Source organism: Eucyclogobius newberryi, unplaced genomic scaffold (genome assembly GCF_026437365.1).
Source record: "Eucyclogobius newberryi isolate DKJ021-1_F unplaced genomic scaffold, fEucNew1.0.hap1 SCAF_5, whole genome shotgun sequence".
In the NCBI taxonomy this organism is placed as follows: Eukaryota; Metazoa; Chordata; class Actinopteri; order Gobiiformes; family Gobiidae; genus Eucyclogobius; species Eucyclogobius newberryi.
Window position 1 is genome coordinate 3385685 of NW_027316167.1, and position 23274 is coordinate 3408958.

At 51.7% G+C, this 23274-nt stretch overlaps 1 protein-coding gene across 1 annotated transcript; it reads left to right on the top strand.

Moving 5' to 3' along the window:
- Positions 1-3933: 3933 nt before the first annotated feature.
- Positions 3934-10118, top strand: LOC140381539 (gonadotropin subunit beta-1-like). Its single transcript, XM_072465604.1, has 2 exons — positions 3934-4135; positions 9921-10118. The coding sequence occupies exons 1-2, from the start codon at positions 3953-3955 to the stop codon at positions 10116-10118; spliced, it is 381 nt and encodes a 126-aa protein (XP_072321705.1). The 5' UTR covers positions 3934-3952.
- Positions 10119-23274: the final 13156 nt, after the last annotated feature.

A 23274-nucleotide genomic window follows, 5' to 3' on the forward strand; every position in this document is an offset into this window, starting at 1 on the left:
TTGGTCCCTTTCGGGGTCGCGGGTGACTGGAGCCTATCCCAGTGACTTCGGGCCTTAGGCGGGGTACACCCTGGACAGTGGCCAACTTGTCGCAGGGCCTCAACAGCAAAAGCTAAATTAGATTTTAACATCCGTTTACCTGGGATGGGTCATTATGAAACGTGAGATTAAAATTCAACCTTTACAAAGTCTGGAGGACTTGGAGGACTCGGAGGATCTGGAGGACCTGGAGGACTTGGAGGACCTGGAGGACTTGGAGGACTCGGAGGACCTGGAGGACCTGGAGGACTTGGAGGACCTGGAGGACTTGGAGGACTTGGAGGACTCTGAGGACCTGGAGGACTTGGAGGACCTGGAGGACTTGGAGGACTCTGAGGACCTGGAGGACTCGGAGGACCTGGAGGACTTGGATGACTTGGAGGACCTGGAGGACCTGTAGGACTTGGAGGACTTGGAGGACTCGGAGGACCTGGAGGACCTGGAGGACTTGGAGGACCTGGAGGACTTGGAGGACTTGGAGGACTTGGAGGACTCGGAGGACCTGGAGGACCTGGAGGACTTGGAGGACTCTGAGGACCTGGAGGACTTGGATGACTTGGAGGACCTGGAGGACCTGTAGGACTTGGAGGACTTGGAGGACTTGGAGGACTCGGAGGACCTGGAGGACCTGGAGCACTTGGAGGACCTGGAGGACTTGGAGGACTTGGAGGACTCTGAGGACCTGGAGGACTCTGAGGACCTGGAGGACTCGGAGGACTCGGAGGACCTGGAGGACCTGGAGGACCTGGAGGACTTGGAGGACTCTGAGGACCTGGAGGACTCGGAGGACTCGGAGGACTTGGAGGACATGGAGGACTTGGAGGACTTGGAGGACTTGGAGGACTTGGAGGACTTGGAGGACCTGGAGGACCTGGAGGACTTGGAGGACTTGGAGGACCTGGAGGACTCGGAGGACCTGGAGGACTCTGAGGACCTGGAGGACTTGGAGGACTCGGAGGACCTGGAGGACTTGGAGGACTCGGAGGACCTGGAGGACCTGGAGGACTTGGAGGACCTGGAGGACTTGGAGGACTTGGAGGACTCTGAGGACCTGGAGGACTTGGAGGACCTGGAGGACTTGGAGGACTTGGAGGACTCTGAGGACCTGGAGGACTCTGAGGACCTGGAGGACTCGGAGGACTCGGAGGACCTGGAGGACCTGGAGGACCTGGAGGACTTGGAGGACTCTGAGGACCTGGAGGACTCGGAGGACTCGGAGGACTCGGAGGACTTGGAGGACATGGAGGACTTGGAGGACTTGGAGGACTTGGAGGACTTGGAGGACCTGGAGGACCTGGAGGACCTGGAGGACTTGGAGGACTTGGAGGACCTGGAGGACTCGGAGGACCTGGAGGACTCTGAGGACCTGGAGGACTTGGAGGACTCGGAGGACCTGGAGGACCTGGAGGACTTGGAGGACTTGGAGGACTTGGAGGACCTGGAGGACCTGGAGGACTTGGAGGACTCTGAGGACCTGGAGGACTCGGAGGACCTGGAGGACTTGGATGACCTGGAGGACCTGGAGGACCTGGAGGACCTGTAGGACTTGGAGGACTTGGAGGACTCGGAGGACCTGGAGGACCTGGAGGACTTGGAGGACCTGGAGGACTTGGAGGACTCGGAGGACCTGGAGGACCTGGAGGACTTGGAGGACCTGGAGGACTTGGAGGACTTGGAGGACTCTGAGGACCTGGAGGACTTGGAGGACCTGGAGGACTTGGAGGACTCTGAGGACCTGGAGGACTCGGAGGACCTGGAGGACTTGGATGACTTGGAGGACCTGGAGGACCTGTAGGACTTGGAGGACTTGGAGGACTCGGAGGACCTGGAGGACCTGGAGGACTTGGAGGACCTGGAGGACTTGGAGGACTTGGAGGACTTGGAGGACTCGGAGGACCTGGAGGACCTGGAGGACTTGGAGGACTCTGAGGACCTGGAGGACTTGGATGACTTGGAGGACCTGGAGGACCTGTAGGACTTGGAGGACTTGGAGGACTTGGAGGACTCGGAGGACCTGGAGGACCTGGAGCACTTGGAGGACCTGGAGGACTTGGAGGACTTGGAGGACTCTGAGGACCTGGAGGACTCTGAGGACCTGGAGGACTCGGAGGACTCGGAGGACCTGGAGGACCTGGAGGACCTGGAGGACTTGGAGGACTCTGAGGACCTGGAGGACTCGGAGGACTCGGAGGACTTGGAGGACATGGAGGACTTGGAGGACTTGGAGGACTTGGAGGACTTGGAGGACTTGGAGGACCTGGAGGACCTGGAGGACTTGGAGGACTTGGAGGACCTGGAGGACTCGGAGGACCTGGAGGACTCTGAGGACCTGGAGGACTTGGAGGACTCGGAGGACCTGGAGGACTTGGAGGACTCGGAGGACCTGGAGGACCTGGAGGACTTGGAGGACCTGGAGGACTTGGAGGACTTGGAGGACTCTGAGGACCTGGAGGACTTGGAGGACCTGGAGGACTTGGAGGACTTGGAGGACTCTGAGGACCTGGAGGACTCTGAGGACCTGGAGGACTCGGAGGACTCGGAGGACCTGGAGGACCTGGAGGACCTGGAGGACTTGGAGGACTCTGAGGACCTGGAGGACTCGGAGGACTCGGAGGACTCGGAGGACTTGGAGGACATGGAGGACTTGGAGGACTTGGAGGACTTGGAGGACTTGGAGGACCTGGAGGACCTGGAGGACCTGGAGGACTTGGAGGACTTGGAGGACCTGGAGGACTCGGAGGACCTGGAGGACTCTGAGGACCTGGAGGACTTGGAGGACTCGGAGGACCTGGAGGACCTGGAGGACTTGGAGGACCTGGAGGACTTGGAGGACTTGGAGGACTTGGAGGACCTGGAGGACCTGGAGGACTTGGAGGACTCTGAGGACCTGGAGGACTCGGAGGACCTGGAGGACTTGGATGACCTGGAGGACCTGGAGGACCTGGAGGACCTGTAGGACTTGGAGGACTTGGAGGACTCGGAGGACCTGGAGGACCTGGAGGACTTGGAGGACTCTGAGGACCTGGAGGACTCTGAGGACTCGGAGGACTCGGAGGACCTGGAGGACCTGGAGGACTTGGAGGACTCTGAGGACCTGGAGGACTCGGAGGACTCGGAGGACTCGGAGGACTTGGAGGACATGGAGGACTTGGAGGACTTGGAGGACTTGGAGGACCTGGAGGACTTGGAGGACTTGGAGGACCTGGAGGACTCGGAGGACCTGGAGGACTCTGAGGACCTGGAGGACTTGGAGGACTCGGAGGACCTGGAGGACTCGGAGGACCTGGAGGACCTGGAGGACCTGGAGGACTCTGAGGACCTGGAGGACTTGGAGGACTCGGAGGACCTGGAGGACTCGGAGGACCTGGAGGACTCGGAGGACCTGGAGGACCTGGAGGACCTGGAGGACCTGGAGGACCTGGAGGACTTGGAGGACCTGGAGGACTCGGAGGACCTGGAGGACTCTGAGGACCTGGAGGACTTGGAGGACTCGGAGGACCTGGAGGACTCGGAGGACCTGGAGGACCTGGAGGACCTGGAGGACTTGGGTGTCCCTTTTTGCGCAAAGACGTTTCCGCTTCGTTCGTCGCGTTTAAGTCTTCTCGGAGCTTCAGAAACGGCTCGGTTTGTTCTGACTGTCACAGGTAAAACATCATCAGAGTCAGGTCTTTTTGCAACATGGAAATGACATTACATTAGTCCTCGTGTAACTGCAAATACTACAGCTAATTAATACGTTGTTCTAAAGACTTAATTAACACAAACATGGATAAAAGTCAGACAAATACAAATAAAAACGAATAAATAATGATAATTTAACAATGACGTTTAAACTCTTTAATTGTCCATCGATCAGGATGTTGATTTGACATGCCATTCTTGATCCCGCAGCAGAGTTGCGCTTGGCTCGAGGATGCAGCTGCTTGTGATGGCGACGGTGATGGTGCTGGTTGTCATGGCAACGGCGACTGCTCCGGCGGCGGCGAGGTGCGGCCTGAGTGACTGCCGCCCGGTGAACAAGAGCATAAAGCTGGAAAGCTGCGGCCTGAAGGAGGAGGTGGTCACTGCGGTCTGCGAAGGATACTGCTACCACCAGGTACCACACCCATGTGCCCACTGGTACCACCAGGTACCACACCCATGTGCCCACTGGTACCACCAGGTACCACACCCATGTGCCCACTGCTACCACCAGGTACCACACCCATGTGCCCACTGGTACCACCAGGTACCACACCCATGTGCCCACTGGTACCACCAGGTACCACACCCATGTGACCACTGCTATCACCAGGTACCACACCCATGTGCCCACTGCTATCACCAGGTACCACACCCATGTGCCCACTGCTATCACCAGGTACCACACCCATGTGCCCACTGCTATCACCAGGTACCACACCCATGTGCCCACTGCTACCACCAGGTACCACACCCATGTGCCCACTGCTACCACCAGGTACCACACCCATGTGCCCACTGCTATCACCAGGTACCACACCCATGTGCCCACTGCTACCACCAGGTACCACACCCATGTGCCCACTGCTACCACCAGGTACCACACCCATGTGCCCACTGCTACCACCAGGTACCACACCCATGTGCCCACTGCTACCACCAGGTACCACACCCATGTGCCCACTGCTATCACCAGGTACCACACCCATGTGCCCACTGCTACCACCAGGTACCACACCCATGTGCCCACTGCTATCACCAGGTACCACACCCATGTGCCCACTGCTACCACCAGGTACCACACCCATGTACCCACTGCTACCACCAGGTACCACACCCATGTGCCCACTGCTACCACCAGGTACCACACCCATGTGCCCACTGCTACCACCAGGTACCACACCCATGTGCCCACTGCTATCACCAGGTACCACACCCATGTGCCCACTGCTACCACCAGGTACCACACCCATGTGCCCACTGCTACCACCAGGTACCACACCCATGTGCCCACTGCTACCACCAGGTACCACACCCATGTGCCCACTGCTACCACCAGGTACCACACCCATGTGCCCACTGCTATCACCAGGTACCACACCCATGTGCCCACTGCTACCACCAGGTACCACACCCATGTGCCCACTGCTACCACCAGGTACCACACCCATGTGCCCACTGCTACCACCAGGTACCACACCCATGTGCCCACTGCTACCACCAGGTACCACACCCATGTGCCCACTGCTACCACCAGGTACCACACCCATGTGCCCACTGCTATCACCAGGTACCACACCCATGTGCCCACTGCTACCACCAGGTACCACACCCATGTGCCCACTGCTACCACCAGGTACCACACCCATGTGCCCACTGCTACCACCAGGTACCACACCCATGTGCCCACTGCTACCACCAGGTACCACACCCATGTGCCCACTGCTATCACCAGGTACCACACCCATGTGCCCACTGCTACCACCAGGTACCACACCCATGTGCCCACTGCTACCACCAGGTACCACACCCATGTGCCCACTGCTACCACCAGGTACCACACCCATGTGCCCACTGCTATCACCAGGTACCACACCCATGTGCCCACTGCTACCACCAGGTACCACACCCATGTGCCCACTGCTACCACCAGGTACCACACCCATGTGCCCACTGCTATCACCAGGTACCACACCCATGTGCCCACTGCTATCACCAGGTACCACACCCATGTGCCCACTGCTATCACCAGGTACCACACCCATGTGCCCACTGCTATCACCAGGTACCACACCCATGTGCCCACTGCTATCACCAGGTACCACACCCATGTGCCCACTGCTACCACCAGGTACCACACCCATGTGCCCACTGCTATCACCAGGTACCACACCCATGTGCCCACTGCTATCACCAGGTACCACACCCATGTGCCCACTGCTATCACCAGGTACCACACCCATGTGCCCACTGCTATCACCAGGTACCACACCCATGTGCCCACTGGTACCACCAGGTACCACACCCATGTGCCCACTGGTACCACCAGATACCACACCCATGTGCCCACTGGTACCACCAGGTACCACACCCATGTGCCCACTGGTACCACCAGATACCACACCCATGTGCCCACTGCTATCACCAGGTACCACACCCATGTGCCCACTGGTACAAACAGGTACTACACCCATGTGCCCACTGGTACCACCAGGTACCACACCCATGTGCCCACTGGTACCACCAGGTACCACACCCATGTGCCCACTGGTACCACCAGATACCACACCCATGTGCCCACTGCTATCACCAGGTACCACACCCATGTGCCCACTGGTACCACCAGATACCACACCCATGTGCCCACTGGTACCACCAGGTACCACACCCATGTGCCCACTGGTACCACCAGGTACCACACCCATGTGCCCACTGCTATCACCAGGTACCACACCCATATGCCCACTGGTACCACCAGGTACCACACCCATGTGCCCACTGCTATCACCAGGTACCACACCCATGTGCCCACTGGTACCACCAGGTACCACACCCATGTGCCCACTGATACCACCAGGTACCACACCCATATGCCCACTGCTATCACCAGGTACCACACCCATGTGCCCACTGGTACCACCAGGTACCACACCCATGTGCCCACTGGTACCACCAGGTACCACACCCATGTGCCCACTGGTACCACCAGATACCACACCCATGTGCCCACTGGTACCACCAGGTACCACACCCATATGCCCACTGCTATCACCAGGTACCACACCCATGTGCCCACTGGTACCACCAGGTACCACACCCATGTGCCCACTGGTACCACCAGATACCACACCCATGTGCCCACTGGTACCACCAGGTACCACACCCATGTGCCCACTGCTATCACCAGGTACCACACCCATGTGCCCACTGGTACCACCAGATACCACACCCATGTGCCCACTGCTATCACCAGGTACCACACCCATGTGCCCACTGCTATCACCAGGTACCACACCCATGTGCCCACTGCTACCACCAGGTACCACACCCATGTGCCCACTGCTACCACCAGGTACCACACCCATGTGCCCACTGCTACCACCAGGTACCACACCCATGTGCCCACTGCTACCACCAGGTACCACACCCATGTGCCCACTGCTATCACCAGGTACCACACCCATGTGCCCACTGCTACCACCAGGTACCACACCCATGTGCCCACTGCTACCACCAGGTACCACACCCATGTGCCCACTGCTACCACCAGGTACCACACCCATGTGCCCACTGCTACCACCAGGTACCACACCCATGTGCCCACTGCTATCACCAGGTACCACACCCATGTGCCCACTGGTACCACCAGGTACCACACCCATGTGCCCACTGCTACCACCAGGTACCACACCCATGTGCCCACTGCTATCACCAGGTACCACACCCATGTGCCCACTGCTATCACCAGGTACCACACCCATGTGCCCACTGCTATCACCAGGTACCACACCCATGTGCCCACTGCTATCACCAGGTACCACACCCATGTGCCCACTGCTACCACCAGGTACCACACCCATGTGCCCACTGCTATCACCAGGTACCACACCCATGTGCCCACTGCTATCACCAGGTACCACACCCATGTGCCCACTGCTATCACCAGGTACCACACCCATGTGCCCACTGCTATCACCAGGTACCACACCCATGTGCCCACTGGTACCACCAGGTACCACACCCATGTGCCCACTGGTACCACCAGGTACCACACCCATGTGCCCACTGGTACCACCAGATACCACACCCATGTGCCCACTGCTATCACCAGGTACCACACCCATGTGCCCACTGGTACCACCAGATACCACACCCATGTGCCCACTGGTACCACCAGGTACCACACCCATGTGCCCACTGGTACCACCAGGTACCACACCCATGTGCCCACTGCTATCACCAGGTACCACACCCATATGCCCACTGGTACCACCAGGTACCACACCCATGTGCCCACTGCTATCACCAGGTACCACACCCATGTGCCCACTGGTACCACCAGGTACCACACCCATGTGCCCACTGATACCACCAGGTACCACACCCATATGCCCACTGCTATCACCAGGTACCACACCCATGTGCCCACTGGTACCACCAGGTACCACACCCATGTGCCCACTGGTACCACCAGGTACCACACCCATGTGCCCACTGGTACCACCAGATACCACACCCATGTGCCCACTGGTACCACCAGGTACCACACCCATATGCCCACTGCTATCACCAGGTACCACACCCATGTGCCCACTGGTACCACCAGGTACCACACCCATGTGCCCACTGGTACCACCAGATACCACACCCATGTGCCCACTGGTACCACCAGGTACCACACCCATGTGCCCACTGCTATCACCAGATACCACACCCATGTGCCCACTGCTATCACCAGGTACCACACCCATGTGCCCACTGGTACCACCAGGTACCACACCCATGTGCCCACTGGTACCACCAGGTACCACACCCATGTGCCCACTGTTACCACCAGGTACCACACCCATGTGCCCACTGCTACCACCAGGTACCACACCCATGTGCCCACTGCTATCACCAGGTACCACACCCATGTGCCCACTGCTATCACCAGGTACCACACCCATGTGCCCACTGGTACCACCAGATACCACACCCATGTGCCCGCTGGTACCACCAGGTACCACACCCATGTGCCCACTGCTACCACCAGGTACCACACCCATATGCCCACTGGTACCACCAGGTACCACATCCATGTGCCCACTGGTACCACCAGATACCACACCCATGTGCCCACTGCAACCACCAGGTACCACACCCATATGCCCACCGCTATCACCAGGTACCACATCCATGTGCCCACTGGTACCACCAGATACCACACCCATGTGCCCACTGCTACCACCAGGTACCACACCCATATGCCCACTGCAACCACCAGTTTGCACTAGGGCCAATTTAGTGTTGCCAATTTTGCCATGCATGTCTTTGGACGGTAGGAGGAAGCCGGGGAACGGGGGCGAGGCACGGGGGCGAGGCACGGGGCGAGGCACGGGGGCGAAGCAAAGGGGAGAGAGGCACAGGGCTGAGGCACGGGGGCTAGGCACGGGGTGAGGCACAGGGCGAGGCACGGGGCGAGGCACGGGGTGAGGCACGGGGGCGAGGCACGGGGGCGAGGCAAAGGGGAGAGGCACGGGGGCTGAGGCACCGGGGCGAGGCACGGGGCGAGGCACGGGGCGAGGCACGGGGTGAGGCAAAGGGGAGAGGCACAGGGCTGAGGCACGGGGGCGAGGCACGGGGCGAGGCACAGGGCTGAGGCACGGGGGCGAGGCACGGGGCGAGGCACAGGGGCGAGGCAAAGGGGAGAGGCACAGGGCTGAGGCACGGGGGCTAGGCACGGGGCGAGGCACGGGGCGAGGCACGGGGGAGAGGCACGGGGGAGAGGCACAGGGCTGAGGCACGGGGGCTAAGCACGGGGCGAGGCACGGGGCGAGGCAAAGGGGAGAGGCACGGGGTGAGGCAAAGGGGAGAGGCACAGGGCTGAGTGGGAGAGTGAGAGCTGCGAATGTGCCTTGCAAAACATTAGGGTTATTTTAAAGCACAGAGCGACATGCAACTGCTCACAAGCTTTTCCCCATTTTCTATTTTCTGAAGATAGACCTCATATTCACGGATTATTTCTGTCTATATTGAAAAATGCCAATAATTTCTATGTAGCGTGATCAAAGCGTTTTATAATGGACATGAACAGCTCCTTTCCCTCATAATATCATGGTACAGGCAGCTCAAAAGTGACGCTAAATGTGACATCCTGATCAACGTTGTGAAGCCTGTGGTGTTTCAAAGCCTCTACATTCTGTGTGGTTCTCTCTCAGGACGCGGTGTATACGGGCATCACCCACCGCCAGGGCCTGTGTGTGGGGCATTGGCGCTACGAGGAGTGGCTAATCCAGGACTGCCCCATGCCCGTCACCTTTCTGAGGGCCCTCAGCTGCTCCTGTGGGCCCTGCGACGCCAAACACATGAACTGTGGGACCTACATCCCGGGCCAGTCCTCCTGTCATCTCTACTGAAATCACACCAATAAATGTACATGATATAAAGGCTGTCGCTGTCATTCACTTGTTTATCACTTTGGACTCATGTGACAAACGGCTTTGAAGTGTGTGAGGATGCAACAGAGGCGGAAAGAGTCGACAAAAGTAGTAAAAGTAAGTAAAGTAAAAAGGACTCAAGTAAAAATATGCGGGTAACTTGTATACAAGAGTTTATTCATGGGCAGAAGTGACGTCACACACTCGTTGCTACTGCCATCTTGATGTTGGCACACTGTGGGCCGTGCCAACCAACAGTTTCAAAACTAAGGATTCCTCTTCTGTAACGCCCCAAGAGACCCTGTTTGTCACCAGAAAAGGATTATTGTCAACAGGAGGGCCCAGTGGACGCATCAGCTAGCTGTTTGTTTCAGGTAGTTAGCAGCTGGCTAATGCTAGTTGGCTAAGCTAATACAAATAAGAGAAGGCTATTTTGGTGACACATGTATTGAAAGAAAGTGCAGCTAATCCTCAGTGTTCTAGGTGTGTTATCACCTGACCAGTGGAACCGCGGTGAAGTTAGTTTCACGTTGGACGTTGGACATTCGCCTCCAAAACTAGAGTGGGAGCTTCCTCTGAGTGGGCCCCGCCTGCAGGAGCCCGGCGCGGGGAGCTGCGTGCTGCTTAGTGCGCCAGTTAGGAACTGTCTCTAAAGTACCGTTTGTTTAAAAATGTGTTATCTTAAAAAATAATATCTTTAAAATATCTTTAAAACAGCAACATTGAGCATGAATCAAGTATATCCAACATAGTCCTTTTGGTCTGAAAAATTAACCCTTTGTAGATTTTTAAAGAATATTTTTCGTCAAAAATCAAGGATTCTTTTTAATAGCTCCTAAGTCAGCTAACCTAGATAGTGAACGCGAAGTTATTAGAGTAGTAAGAAAAATATTCCTTAAAAATCTACAAAGGGTTAAATTGAAAAAGTAAAACGTGCGCGTGATACCTGGAGACTCAAAATAGTATAATAACTTGGGTTTGACTTTCAAGGTCACCTGACTTAGGAGCTATTGAAAATAATCCTTGATTTTTTAAGCAAAATATTCCTTAAAAATCAACAAAGGGTTATTTTTTTGGACTATGTTATTTAGGATTAGCAACTCGGATTCATGCTCAATGTTGCTGTTTTTTTGTTTTTTTTTATGTATATATATAAATATGTTTGATATTTTTTAAGATAACACATTTTTAAACAAACAGTACTTTAGTGACAGTCCCTAACTGGCGCACGAAGCGGCTCTTCAGCGCGCAGCTCCCCGCGCCGGGCTCCTGCAGACGGGGCCCACTCAGAGGAAGCTCCCGCTCTAGTTGTGGAGGCGAATGTCCAACGTCCAACGTGAAACTAACTTCACCGCGGTTCCAGTGGAGGGCAGTACCTAGTCTACCGGAAAACAAGAAGAAGCTTGGGTAAGAAGCCCCTTTCTGCCCGCTCGTCCAAGGGAAAGAAAATATATCTGAAAATCAATTTGGCCTCTGTGTTGAAATGTTGTTTTCCCTTCTTTCCCCATCCCAGTTCCTGATTGGCTGTCGCAGTCTCCGCCTGCAGCCCCTCCCAGTACTTAAGGACTCCTGCCACTGCTGTTCAGGGCTTGTGTGTTTGTGTAGGCGGTTGTTAGGCCCGAGCCCCAGCAGGGCGGAGGGCCTATTGCTCCCGCAACGCTGCCGAAGGCAGCGTTGTAACTGTCGCACCAAACATGCGGGCGCAGCCCGCATGTTTGGTACCCCGTTGCCCCTGGCAAGTACAGTGAACTAGCCCATGCCGAAGGCATGGATCATGCATACTTACTCCTGCTATGACAGAAAAAGTCAACAATGAGTGAATGGGCATAGCCCATTCACTCATTGTTGACAACAGCAGCGCGAAGCGCTGCATTCCTTCAAAAAACCTCCTGGCATCGTCCCGTACGCGAGAGTCCATGCCGCAGGCATGGGCCATGCTTGTATCTGCTCAAATCAATGGAAGTCTATGGGGAGTGGGCGGCGCATCCCGACGGAATAGGGAGTGACGAGCGCGTAAGCGCTCGTAATGATGATTCCACCCCATGGCGGCATCGGGAAGGCTTAGAGCTTTCAAACGATGTATAATTTGTTGTTATAGTGGAAACGGCTATATTGTTTTTGCTAAAAATATTATTAGGCCCGAGCGCCACAAGCTGGCAAGAGGCCTATTAATCTCGTAAGGCCGTGCGAAGCACGGCTGCGAAAGTGCGCACGTAGTGCGCACAAAATCGAGCGCGAAGCGCTCGCCCACTTCCAAACACTCACTAACGCACTCCTCCACTCATGCACGCCCCGTGCATACTAATTAGTTGTAGGAAAATGGAACATTACCGTTGTAAACGGGCGAAGCCCGTGCAAAAGTTCGCACTAAACGAGCACTTTACATTGGGATGACGACCGCTCGCGGTCGTCATCCCCATATAAAGCACTCAATTGTCGACAACAGCAGCGCGAAGCGCTGCATTCCTCCAAAAACCCTCCTGGCATCGTCCCGTATGCGAGAATCCATGCCGCAGGCATGGGCCATGCTTGTATCTGCTCAAATCAATGACAGTCTATGGGGAGTGGGCGGGGCATCCCGACGGAATGGGGAGTGACAAGCGCGTAAGCGCTCGTAATGATGATTCCACCCCATGGCGGCATGGGGAAGGCTTAGAGCTTTCAAACGATGTATAATTTGTTGTTATAGTGGAAACGGCTATATTGTTTTTGCTAAAAATATTATTATTTTTATTTTTATTATTTTTCTTGTTCTTCTGCTTTTTGAGCTCTAATTTGACCCCCTGAACATGCTCAAAAACTCACCAAACTTTGCCCAAAATTCAGAATCGGCGAAAAATTTGATTTTTTCTGGGCCATTTTTTTTTTCATTAAAAAATGGCGCGACAGCGCCACCGACAAAAGTCAAAATACATTGCGCCTATGGGAGACGCCCCGAGGTCAACTTTGGCGTAAAGCTACGAAATTCGGGACACGCATTCCTCTCGTGAGGACAAAAAAAAAATATTATTGTGGCCACGCCCCCAGACTTACCCTATGGCCGCCATCTTCCTTTGAAAATGAAAACACGCGGTGTTAGCCATTTTTTTCACGTCAAACTTTGACGAACTCCTCCTAGGGCGTTTTGCCAACCAACCTCAAAATCGGCGGACGTCCTCTGGACAAGTGGGACATCTAAAGTTATTCAATTTTTTGAGATACCTTTAACGGTCTGTGTGCGGCGCAGCCGCAAAGTTGGACAACTTATTTTGGAATATTGCAGATCTAAAAATTGCTCCCATTTGATCAAAACGAGTCCGATTAGGACCAAATTTGAATCAGTTGTTAAACTTTCAAGTTTGGACCAGTTTATGATGACAAAATTGAAATGGGCGCGATAGCGCCCCCTACAGAGTTGCCTTTGAGTGAACATTGATGGACAAAAACTGGTTTTACACAAATGTTCTAAACTTTGCCCAAAATTCTATTTTGGGGTCCCGAACAAAAGGCCAATCAAACTTATGCCTCAATTTTTACGGCGTAGTCATAGCCATGACGGAAACCTCCCATGTTATCCCTATGGGAAAATTGCTAAATCTCTCGAATATCCACATTTTTCTGTTTCACACTTTAACGAACTCCTCCTAGGGCGTTTTGCCCACCAACCTCAAAATCGGTGTACGTCCCCTAGACAAGTGGGGCATCTAAAGTTATCCAAATTTTAAGGATAACTTTTACGGTCTCTGTGCGACGGAGCCGCAAACTTTTCCCTGAATTCTGACTATTTGGCCTTCAGAGTGGCCTATAAACAATAGAGTTTTTCCAAATGACATTATATTTTGCACAAAATTCTAATTTGCAATCCTGATCATAAAAGTATGAGAGCCAAAGTCATATTTTGTACGGCGTAACCGTAACGATGACAGAAACATCCCATGATATCCTTATGGGAAAATCGTTGAATTGCTCAAATCACCACATTTTTACGCTTCAAACTTTAACAAACTCCTCCGTGGGCAATAGCTCGATCAAGCTTTACTTTGGGAAATATCATCTACACAAGCGGTGCATCAAAAGTTATCCATATTTTTATTCCAAGTGCTACGGTCTCTGTGCGGCGGCGCAGCAAATTTGACTGACACTTGTGTTGATTTGCACTGGATTGGCCATGTCCAATGTGTCGCCGTCTGTCAAGTTCTTTTTTAATTCAACACACAATAAGGGCGCCATCTTTATCAAGTCGAAAGCGCAGAGTCGGAAGGCCGGCGGCCCGCGAGGGGCGTTGGATGCCGCTTGCGGCTTTAATTTTTCTTGTTCTTCATCGCTTTGAACTCTAATTTGACCCCCTGAACATGCTCAAAAACTCACCAAACTTTGCCCAAAATTCAGAATCGGCGAAAAATTTGATTTTTTCTGGGCCATTTTTTTTTTCGTTAAAAAATGGCGCGACAGCGCCACCGACAAAAGTCAAAATACATTGCGCCTATGGGAGACGCCCCGAGGTCAACTTTGTCGTAGAGCTACGAAATTCGGGACACGCATTCCTCTCTTGAGGACAAAAAAAAATATTACTGTGGCCACGCCCCCAGACTTACCCTATGCCCGCCATCTTCCTTTGAAAATGAAAACAAGCTGTGTTAGCCATTTTGTTCACGTCAAACTTTGACGAACTCCTCCTAGGGCGTTTTGCCCACCGACTTCAAAATCGGCGGACGTCCTCTGGACAAGTGGGGCATCTAAAGTTATTCAATTTTTTGAGATACCTTTTACGGTCTGTGTGCGGCGCAGCCGCAAAGTTGGACAACTTATTTTGGGATATTGCAGATCTAAAAATTGTTCCCATTTGATCAAAACAAGTCCGATTAGGACCAAATTTGAATCAGTTGTTCAACTTTCTAGTTTGGACCAGTTTATGATGACAAAATTGAAATGGGCGCGATAGCGCCCCCTACAGAGTGACCTTTAAATTAACATTGAAGGTCAAAAATTAGTTTTACTAAAATTTTCTAAACTTTACCCAAAATTCTATTTTGGCGTCCCGATCAAAAAAGCCAATCAGACAAATGCCTTAATTTTTACGGCGTAGTCGTAGCGATGACATAAACCTCCCATGTTATCCCTATGGAAAAAACGCTAAATCTCTCGAATATCCACATTTTTCTGTTTCACACTTTAACGAACTCCTCCTAGTGCGTTTTGCCCACCGACCTCAAAATCGGTGTACGTCCTCTAGACAAGTGGGGCATCTAAAGTTATCCAAATTTTAAGGATAGATTTTACGGTCTCTGTGCGACGGAGCCGCAAACGTTTCCCAGAATTCTGACTATTTGGCCTTCAGAGTGGCCTATAAACAATAAAGTTTTTCCAAATGACATGATATTTTGAACAAAATTCTAATTTGCCATCCAAATCATAAAAGTATGAGAGCCAAAGTCATATTTTGTACGGCGTAACCGTAGCGATGACAGAAACATCCCATGTTATCCTTATGGGAAAATCGTAGAATCGCTCAAATCACCACATTTTTACGCTTCACACTTTAACGAACTCCTCCTAGGGCGATTGTCCGATCAAGTTCATATTTGGAGAAAATCATCTACACAAGCGGGGCATCAAAACGTATCCATATTTTGATTCTAAGTGCTACGGTCTCTGTGTGGCGGACCCGCAAATATATGTCAGAAATGGGAAAACAGCGAAATCTCTAAAATGACCACATTTTTACGCTTCACACTTTAACGAACTCCTCCTAGGGCGAATACCCGATCAATCTCATATTTGGGGAAAATCATCTACACAAGCGGGGCATCAAAAGTCAGTCATATTTTGATTTCAAGTGGTACGGTCTCTGTGCCGTGGAGCTGCAAATATACTGTCACAAATGGGAAAACGCCAAATCTTTGAAATGTTCAAATTCATGCTTCACACTTTAACAAACTCCTCCGTGGGCAATAGCTCGATCAAGCTTTACTTTGGGAAATATCATCTACACAAGCGGAGCATCAAAAGTTATCCATATTTATATTCTAAGTGCTACGGTCTCTGTGCGGCGGCGCAGCAAATTTGACTGACACTTGTGTTCATTTGCACTGGATTGGCCATGTCCAATGTGTCCCCGTCTGTCAAGTTCTTTTTTAATTCAACACACAATAAGGGCGCCATCTTTATCAAGTCGAAAACGCAGAGTCGGAAGGCCGGCGGCCCGCGAGGGCCGTTGGATGCCGCTTGCGGCTTTAATTCTTTCTTCTTCTTCTTCTCGGGACCAACCCCCCTATTTTTCACCCAGTGAACATTGACGAAAAGTCACAAAAATTTGCACACCTCTAAAAATCGTGCCTCTCTACATTCTGGCTATTTCCCTTTTCTAAAATAAAAAAAATTGGCGCGTCAGCGCCCCCAAATGTACCAAAAATGCATTGAGAGATGGGAAATGACCCAAAAAAAATCTGATCGTAGAATCATGAAATTTGGCGCAGAGGTAGATGGTGACAAGAGAAGTAAAAAATATTATTACGGCAACGCCGTCCGCCCAACCAAATGTCGGCCATATTGCTTCAAAAATGGCTAAATATGATTTTGGAGTTTTTCCAAACGTCGTACTTTTACGAACTCCTCCCAGGGCGTTGGCCCTAAAAAGCTGAAATTTGGTGAAAATGCTACTGAGGAGTGGGACATCAAAAGTTATCCAAATTACATTGATACCTGTCACGGTCTCTGTGCGGCGAAGCCGCAAACTGTAGCTAGAATTTCAGAAATCTCCCATATTTAAAATTTCTGCCGTTTGCGCAGATAAAGTCCGAATTGCGTCAAATTAGAATCAGTTGTTAAACTCTTTGCCCTAAACCCACTTGAAGTGAAATAAATTCATTTGGCGCCACAGCGCCCCCTACAGATTTTATATGGAGGTTAAATGTTTAGTTTTGCAAAATTATATGAAATTTGACACACAACTCAATTTTGGCCCCATCAAAAAAGTCAATGAGACCCATGTCATAATTGTTATGGCGTTGCCGTAACGATGACCGAAACCATCCATGTTATTCCAATGGGGAAATCGCCAGAACATGTTTACACTTTATACTTTCACAAACTCCTCTTAGGGCGTCAGCCCTATTAACCTGAAATTTGGTGAGACTCATCTTCAGGACCATCAAAAGTGATCCACATTTTTATTCAAAGAGTCACGGTGTCTGTGCGGCAAAGCCGCACATTGTGCCAAGAATTCAAAATAAAATTGCTTTTTGATGGTAAAACAAAGGGGAGAAGATGTGACAGCGTCACAGATTCAGCAGTAGGCATAATAAAAGGACAATTGGGGCGCGTTAGCGCCCCCTCCTCTTGCGGCGTGGCGGCGGCGTGGCGAGGGCCGATCATTGCCGCTTGCGGCTATATTTTTTATTATTTTTCTTGTTCTTCTTCAGCGCTTTGAGCTCTAATTTGACCCCCTGAACATGCTCAAAAACTCACCAAACTTTGCCCAAAATTCAGAATCGGCGAAAAATTTTGTTTTTTCTGGGCCATTTTTTTTTTCGTTAAAAAATGGCGCGACAGCGCCACCGACAAAAGTCAAAATACATTGCGCCTATGGGAGACGCCCCGGGGTCAACTTTGCCGTAGAGCTACGAAATTCGGGACACGCTTTCCTCTCTTGAGGACAAAAAAAAAATGTTATTGTGGCCACGCCCCCAGACTTACCCTATGCCCGCCATCTTCCTTTGAAAATGAAAAAAAGCTGAGTTAGCCATTTTGTTCACGTCAAACTTTGACGAACTCCTCCTAGGGCGTTTTGCCCACCAACTTCAAAATCGGCGTACGTCCTCTGGACAAGTGGGGCATCTAAAATTATCCAAATTTTTGGGATACCTTTTACGGTCTACGTGCGGCGCAGCCATAAAATTGGACAACTTATTTTGGGATAATGCTAATCTAAAAATTGCTCCCATTTGATCAAAACGAGTCAGATTTGGACCAAATTTGAATCAGTTGTTAAACTATCCAGTTTGGACCAGTTTATCATGACAAAATTGAAATGGGCCTGATAGCGCCCCCTACAGAGTGACCTTTGAATTAACATTGAAGGTCAAAAAATAGTTTTACCAAAATGTTCTAAACTTTACCCAAAATTCTATTTGGCCATCCCGATCAAAAAACCCAATGAGACAAATGCCTTAATTTTTACGGCGTAGTCGTAGCGATGACAGAAACCTCCCATGTTATCCCTATGGGAAAACCGCAAAATCTCTCAAATTACCACATTTTTATGTTTCACACTTTAACAAACTCCTCCTAGTGCGTTTTGCCCACCAACCTCAAAATCGGTGTACGTCCTCTAGACAAGTGGGGCATCTAAAGTTATCCAAATTTTAAGGATAACTTTTACGGTCTCTGTGCGGCGGAGCCGCAAACGTTTCCCAGAATTCTGACTATTTGGCCTTCAGAGTGGCTTATAAACAATAGAGTTTTTCCAAATGACATGATATTTTGAACAAAATTCTAATTTGCCATCCTGATCATAAAAGTATGAGAGCCAAAGCCATATTTTGTACGGCGTAACCGTAGCGATGACAGAAACATCCCATGTTATCCTTATGGGAAAGTCGCAAAATCGCTCAAATCACCACATTTTTACGCTTCACACTTTAACGAACTCCTCCCAAGGCAATAGCTCGATCAAGTTCATATTTGGGGAAATCATCTACACAAACGGGGCATCAAAAGTTATCCATATTTTGATTTTAAGTGCTACGGTCTCTGTGCCGTGGAGCTGCAAATATACTGTCACAAATGGGAAAAACGCCAAATCCTTGAAATGTTCACATTTACGCTTCACACTTTAACAAACTCCTCCTAGTGCGTTTGGCCCACCGATCTCAAAATCGGTGTACGTCCTCTAGACAAGTGGGGCATCTAAAGTTATTCAAATTTTATGGATAACATTTACGGTCTCTGTGCAGCTGAGCCGCAAACTTTTCGCAGAATTTGGACTATTTGGCCTTCAGAGTGGCCTATAAACAAGAGTTTTTCCAAATGACATGACATTTTGCACACAATTCTCATTTGCCATCCCCAAATTAAAAGTATGGGAGCCTAAGTCATATTTGGTAAAGCGTAGCCGTAGCGATGACAGAAACATCCCATGTTATCCCTATGGGGAAACCGTAAAATCTATAAAATGACCATATTTTTACACTTCACACTTTAACAAACTCCTCCTAGGGCGATTATCCGATCAAGTTCATATTTGGGGAAAATAATCTACACAAGCGGGCCATCAAAAGTTATCCATATTTTTATTCCAAGTGTCACGGTCTCTGTGCGGTGGAGCTGCACATTTGACCGACATTTGTGTTCATCAATGTGTCGCTGTCTTAGTTCTTAGACAATTGCGTTAGCGCCATCTCTGAAAAATGCAGAGAGCAGAGTCGGAAGGCCGGCGGCCCGCGAGGGCCGTTGGATGCCGCTTGCGGCTTTAATTTTGTGTCTTGTTGTTACTTCGATTCTGTTTATGGGCTGTGGTTTTGATGTGACTCATGCGTTTTAAAGACACTTGTCATTTTATTTTCTTAGATATGCATTTGTTTCTGTTCATTTTCCTTTACGTCCGTTTATTAACATCACAGAACATCGTACTGCATCACTGTAAAAGGGTTAAACGCTCAGAAAAGTTGATTTTGCACGGTACAGGCCCTTTAAGAAGTAAATTCCCCAAACTTTTTCACTCTCACTTGAACAACTACTTTTTACTTGTACTTAAGTTAAAATGGTGAAGTTACGTCATTCCAAAGCAAATTTGGGTCCACATGATCCTCAGCTTTTTAGAAAAGAGTTTCATACGAGATGCCATGTTATTGCGTCTTTAAAGTATTTCAGGGTCGTCGACATAAAATAGGGGTCAGTGGGTGGAAAGAGCAACTCAGGCACCGTTACTCCAGTAAAAACTAATACTATGAGTAAAAGTATGTGTCTAAAAGCTACTCCAATTTTATGTTTAAAAACCTACTTAAATAATGACACTTTATGTAACTGAGAACAAAACATAAGATAAGATAAGATATTCCTTTATCGTCCACACATGGGGAAATTTCATTGTTGCAACGCAGGAAGATACAGAAGAAAAGAACAGATCACTTATAGGAAGTTTAAAAAACACTCTTAATAGAAGAACTCTTATAAACAAAAACTCTTGTAAACAAAACTCCTATAGACAAAACCTCTCATTTCCCAACAAGGGATGGAGGGGGAAAATAAATAAAGATAAAAAAATTGATAAATTAATGAAAATAAAAATAAAATTTATAAAATAAAATAAAAAACAGCTAGCGTAAGACAAGATAATACTAATAATAATAAAACTAATAACAATGGAAAAATAAACACTCTATTCTCATCAGTTATATTATATTTAGAGTATTGACCTTATTCTGCCCCTCCCACTTTCCCCTCTTTTCCCACGTGGTCAGCACTTCTGTTGTAATCACACTTCCGGTCCAGCGGGAACTCTGTTGGGTCAAATGAACGAGGGAAAAGTCTCACCTCTAAAACATGCTCTAAAGTCGATTGATTTGTGTAAAATGTCCAATGTTCACGTGACCGACACGTCGACCTGAAAACGACTTTTTAGCTTTTTGCTCTGCGTAGAGGCCCCAGCTCTATGTTCACTAATACGACCGGACGAAGGATTATGTCGTACGGCGGCGCTCGGACGGGCTTCTGAAATAAAGTGAACAGGTGCCACTCAAAATGTATCTAGAATGAAGTGCGATTCTCAAAAGTAGCCTTTAGAGGGCGCTGTGAGGCCACAAATCACATTATTCACTTGAATACAGGACTGTATTATTCTCAGTGTGTAATAGACTGTATTATTCATTACCATTAATACTTTTTTTTACTATACCTGTTGCTGCATTTGTAAATAGGAAAGGACTTGACCCCCGTTTACGGAACCACTGAACAATATAACGACTTTACTTCTAATGAATGGTATTGAGCTTGGTTGATATCGGCCCACACAGTACGACTATTCAGACCATCCGCAGTAAAGGTATTTCTCTGCAAACAATAATCTAGGAATAAGGCAAAACAGAACAGGTCTTTGTTCTGTCCGTGCTCTGTCCCTCCTCTGACCTAACTCCGCCCCCTTTCCCTCGTCATGCAGCAGGACTGAGACGGTCACGTGATCTACATCAAAGGAAAACGCAGATTACACAGACAAGGAAGGACAAACCTGTGGGACGTCCCGGGGGTCAGAGGCAGAGCTGGACCTCCACGCACAGGGCTGGACCTCCACAGGGATGGACCTCCACAGAGCTGGACCTCCACGCACAGGGCTGGACCTCCACAGGGCTGGACCTCATGCAGGGCTGGACCTCCACACGCAGAGCTGGACCTCCACGCACAGGGCTGGACCTCCACACGCAGAGCTGGACCTCCACACCTCCACGCGCAGAGCTGGACCTCCACACCTCCACGCGCAGAGCTGGACCTCCACACCTCCACGCGCAGAGCTGGACCTCCACACGCAGAGCTGGACCTCCACGCACAGGGCTGGACCTCCACACGCAGAGCTGGACCTCCACACCTCCACGCACAGAGCTGGACCTCCACGCGCAGAGCTGGACCTCCACGCGCAGAGCTGGACCTCCACACGCAGAGCTGGACCTCCACATGCAGGGCTGGACTTCCACACGCAGGGCTGGACCTCCACACGCAGAGCTGGACCTCCACACCTCCACACGCAGGGCTGGACCTCCACATGCAGGGCTGGACCTCCACGCGCAGGGCTGGACCTCCACACGCAGGGCTGGACCTCCACATGCAGGGCTGGACTTCCACACGCAGGGCTGGACCTCCACACGCAGAGCTGGACCTCCACACCTCCACACGCAGGGCTGGACCTCCACACGCAGGGCTGGACCTCCACATGCAGGGCTGGACCTCCACACGCAGAGCTGGACCTCCACACCTCCACGCGCAGAGCTGGACCTCCACGCGCAGAGCTGGACTTCCACACGCAGGGCTGGACCTCCACACGCAGGGCTGGACCTCCACATGCAGGGCTGGACCTCCACACGCAGAGCTGGACCTCCACACCTCCACGCGCAGAGCTGGACCTCCACACGCAGAGCTGGACTTCCACACGCAGGGCTGGACCTCCACACGCAGGGCTGGACCTCCACATGCAGGGCTGGACCTCCACACGCAGGGCTGGACCTCATGCAGGGCTGGACCTCATGCAGGGCTGGAAATCCTCATGCAGGGCTGGACCTCCACACGCAGGGCTGGACCTCATGCAGGGCTGGACCTCATGCAGGGCTGGACCTCATGCAGGGCTGGACCTCCTCATGCAGGGCTGGACCTCCTCATGCAGGGCTGGACCTCCACATGCAGGGCTGGACCTCCACATGCAGGGCTGGACCTCCACATGCAGGGCTGGACCTCCTCATGCAGGGCTGGACTTCCACACGCAGGGCTGGACCTCCACACGCAGAGCTGGACCTCCACACCTCCACACGCAGGGCTGGACCTCCACATGCAGGGCTGGACCTCCACATGCAGGGCTGGACCTCCACACGCAGGGCTGGACCTCCACACGCAGGGCTGGACCTCCACACGCAGAGCTGGACTTCCACACGCAGGGCTGGACCTCCACACGCAGGGCTCGACCTCCACACGCAGGGCTGGACCTCCACATGCAGGGCTGGACCTCCACACGCAGAGCTGGACCTCCACACCTCCACGCGCAGAGCTGGACCTCCACACGCAGAGCTGGACTTCCACATGCAGGGCTGGACCTCCACACGCAGGGCTGGACCTCCACACGCAGGGCTGGACCTCATGCAGGGCTGGACCTCATGCAGGGCTGGACCTCCTCATGCAGGGCTGGACCTCCTCATGCAGGGCTGGACTTCCACACGCAGGGCTGGACCTCCTCATGCAGGGCTGGACCTCCACATGCAGGGCTGGACCTCCTCATGCAGGGCTGGACCTCCACATGCAGGGCTGGACCTCCTCATGCAGGGCTGGACCTCCACATGCAGGGCTGGACCTCCTCATGCAGGGCTGGACCTCCTCATGCAGGGCTGGACCTCCACATGCAGGGCTGGACCTCCTCATGCAGGGCTGGACCTCCACATGCAGGGCTGGACCTCCTCATGCA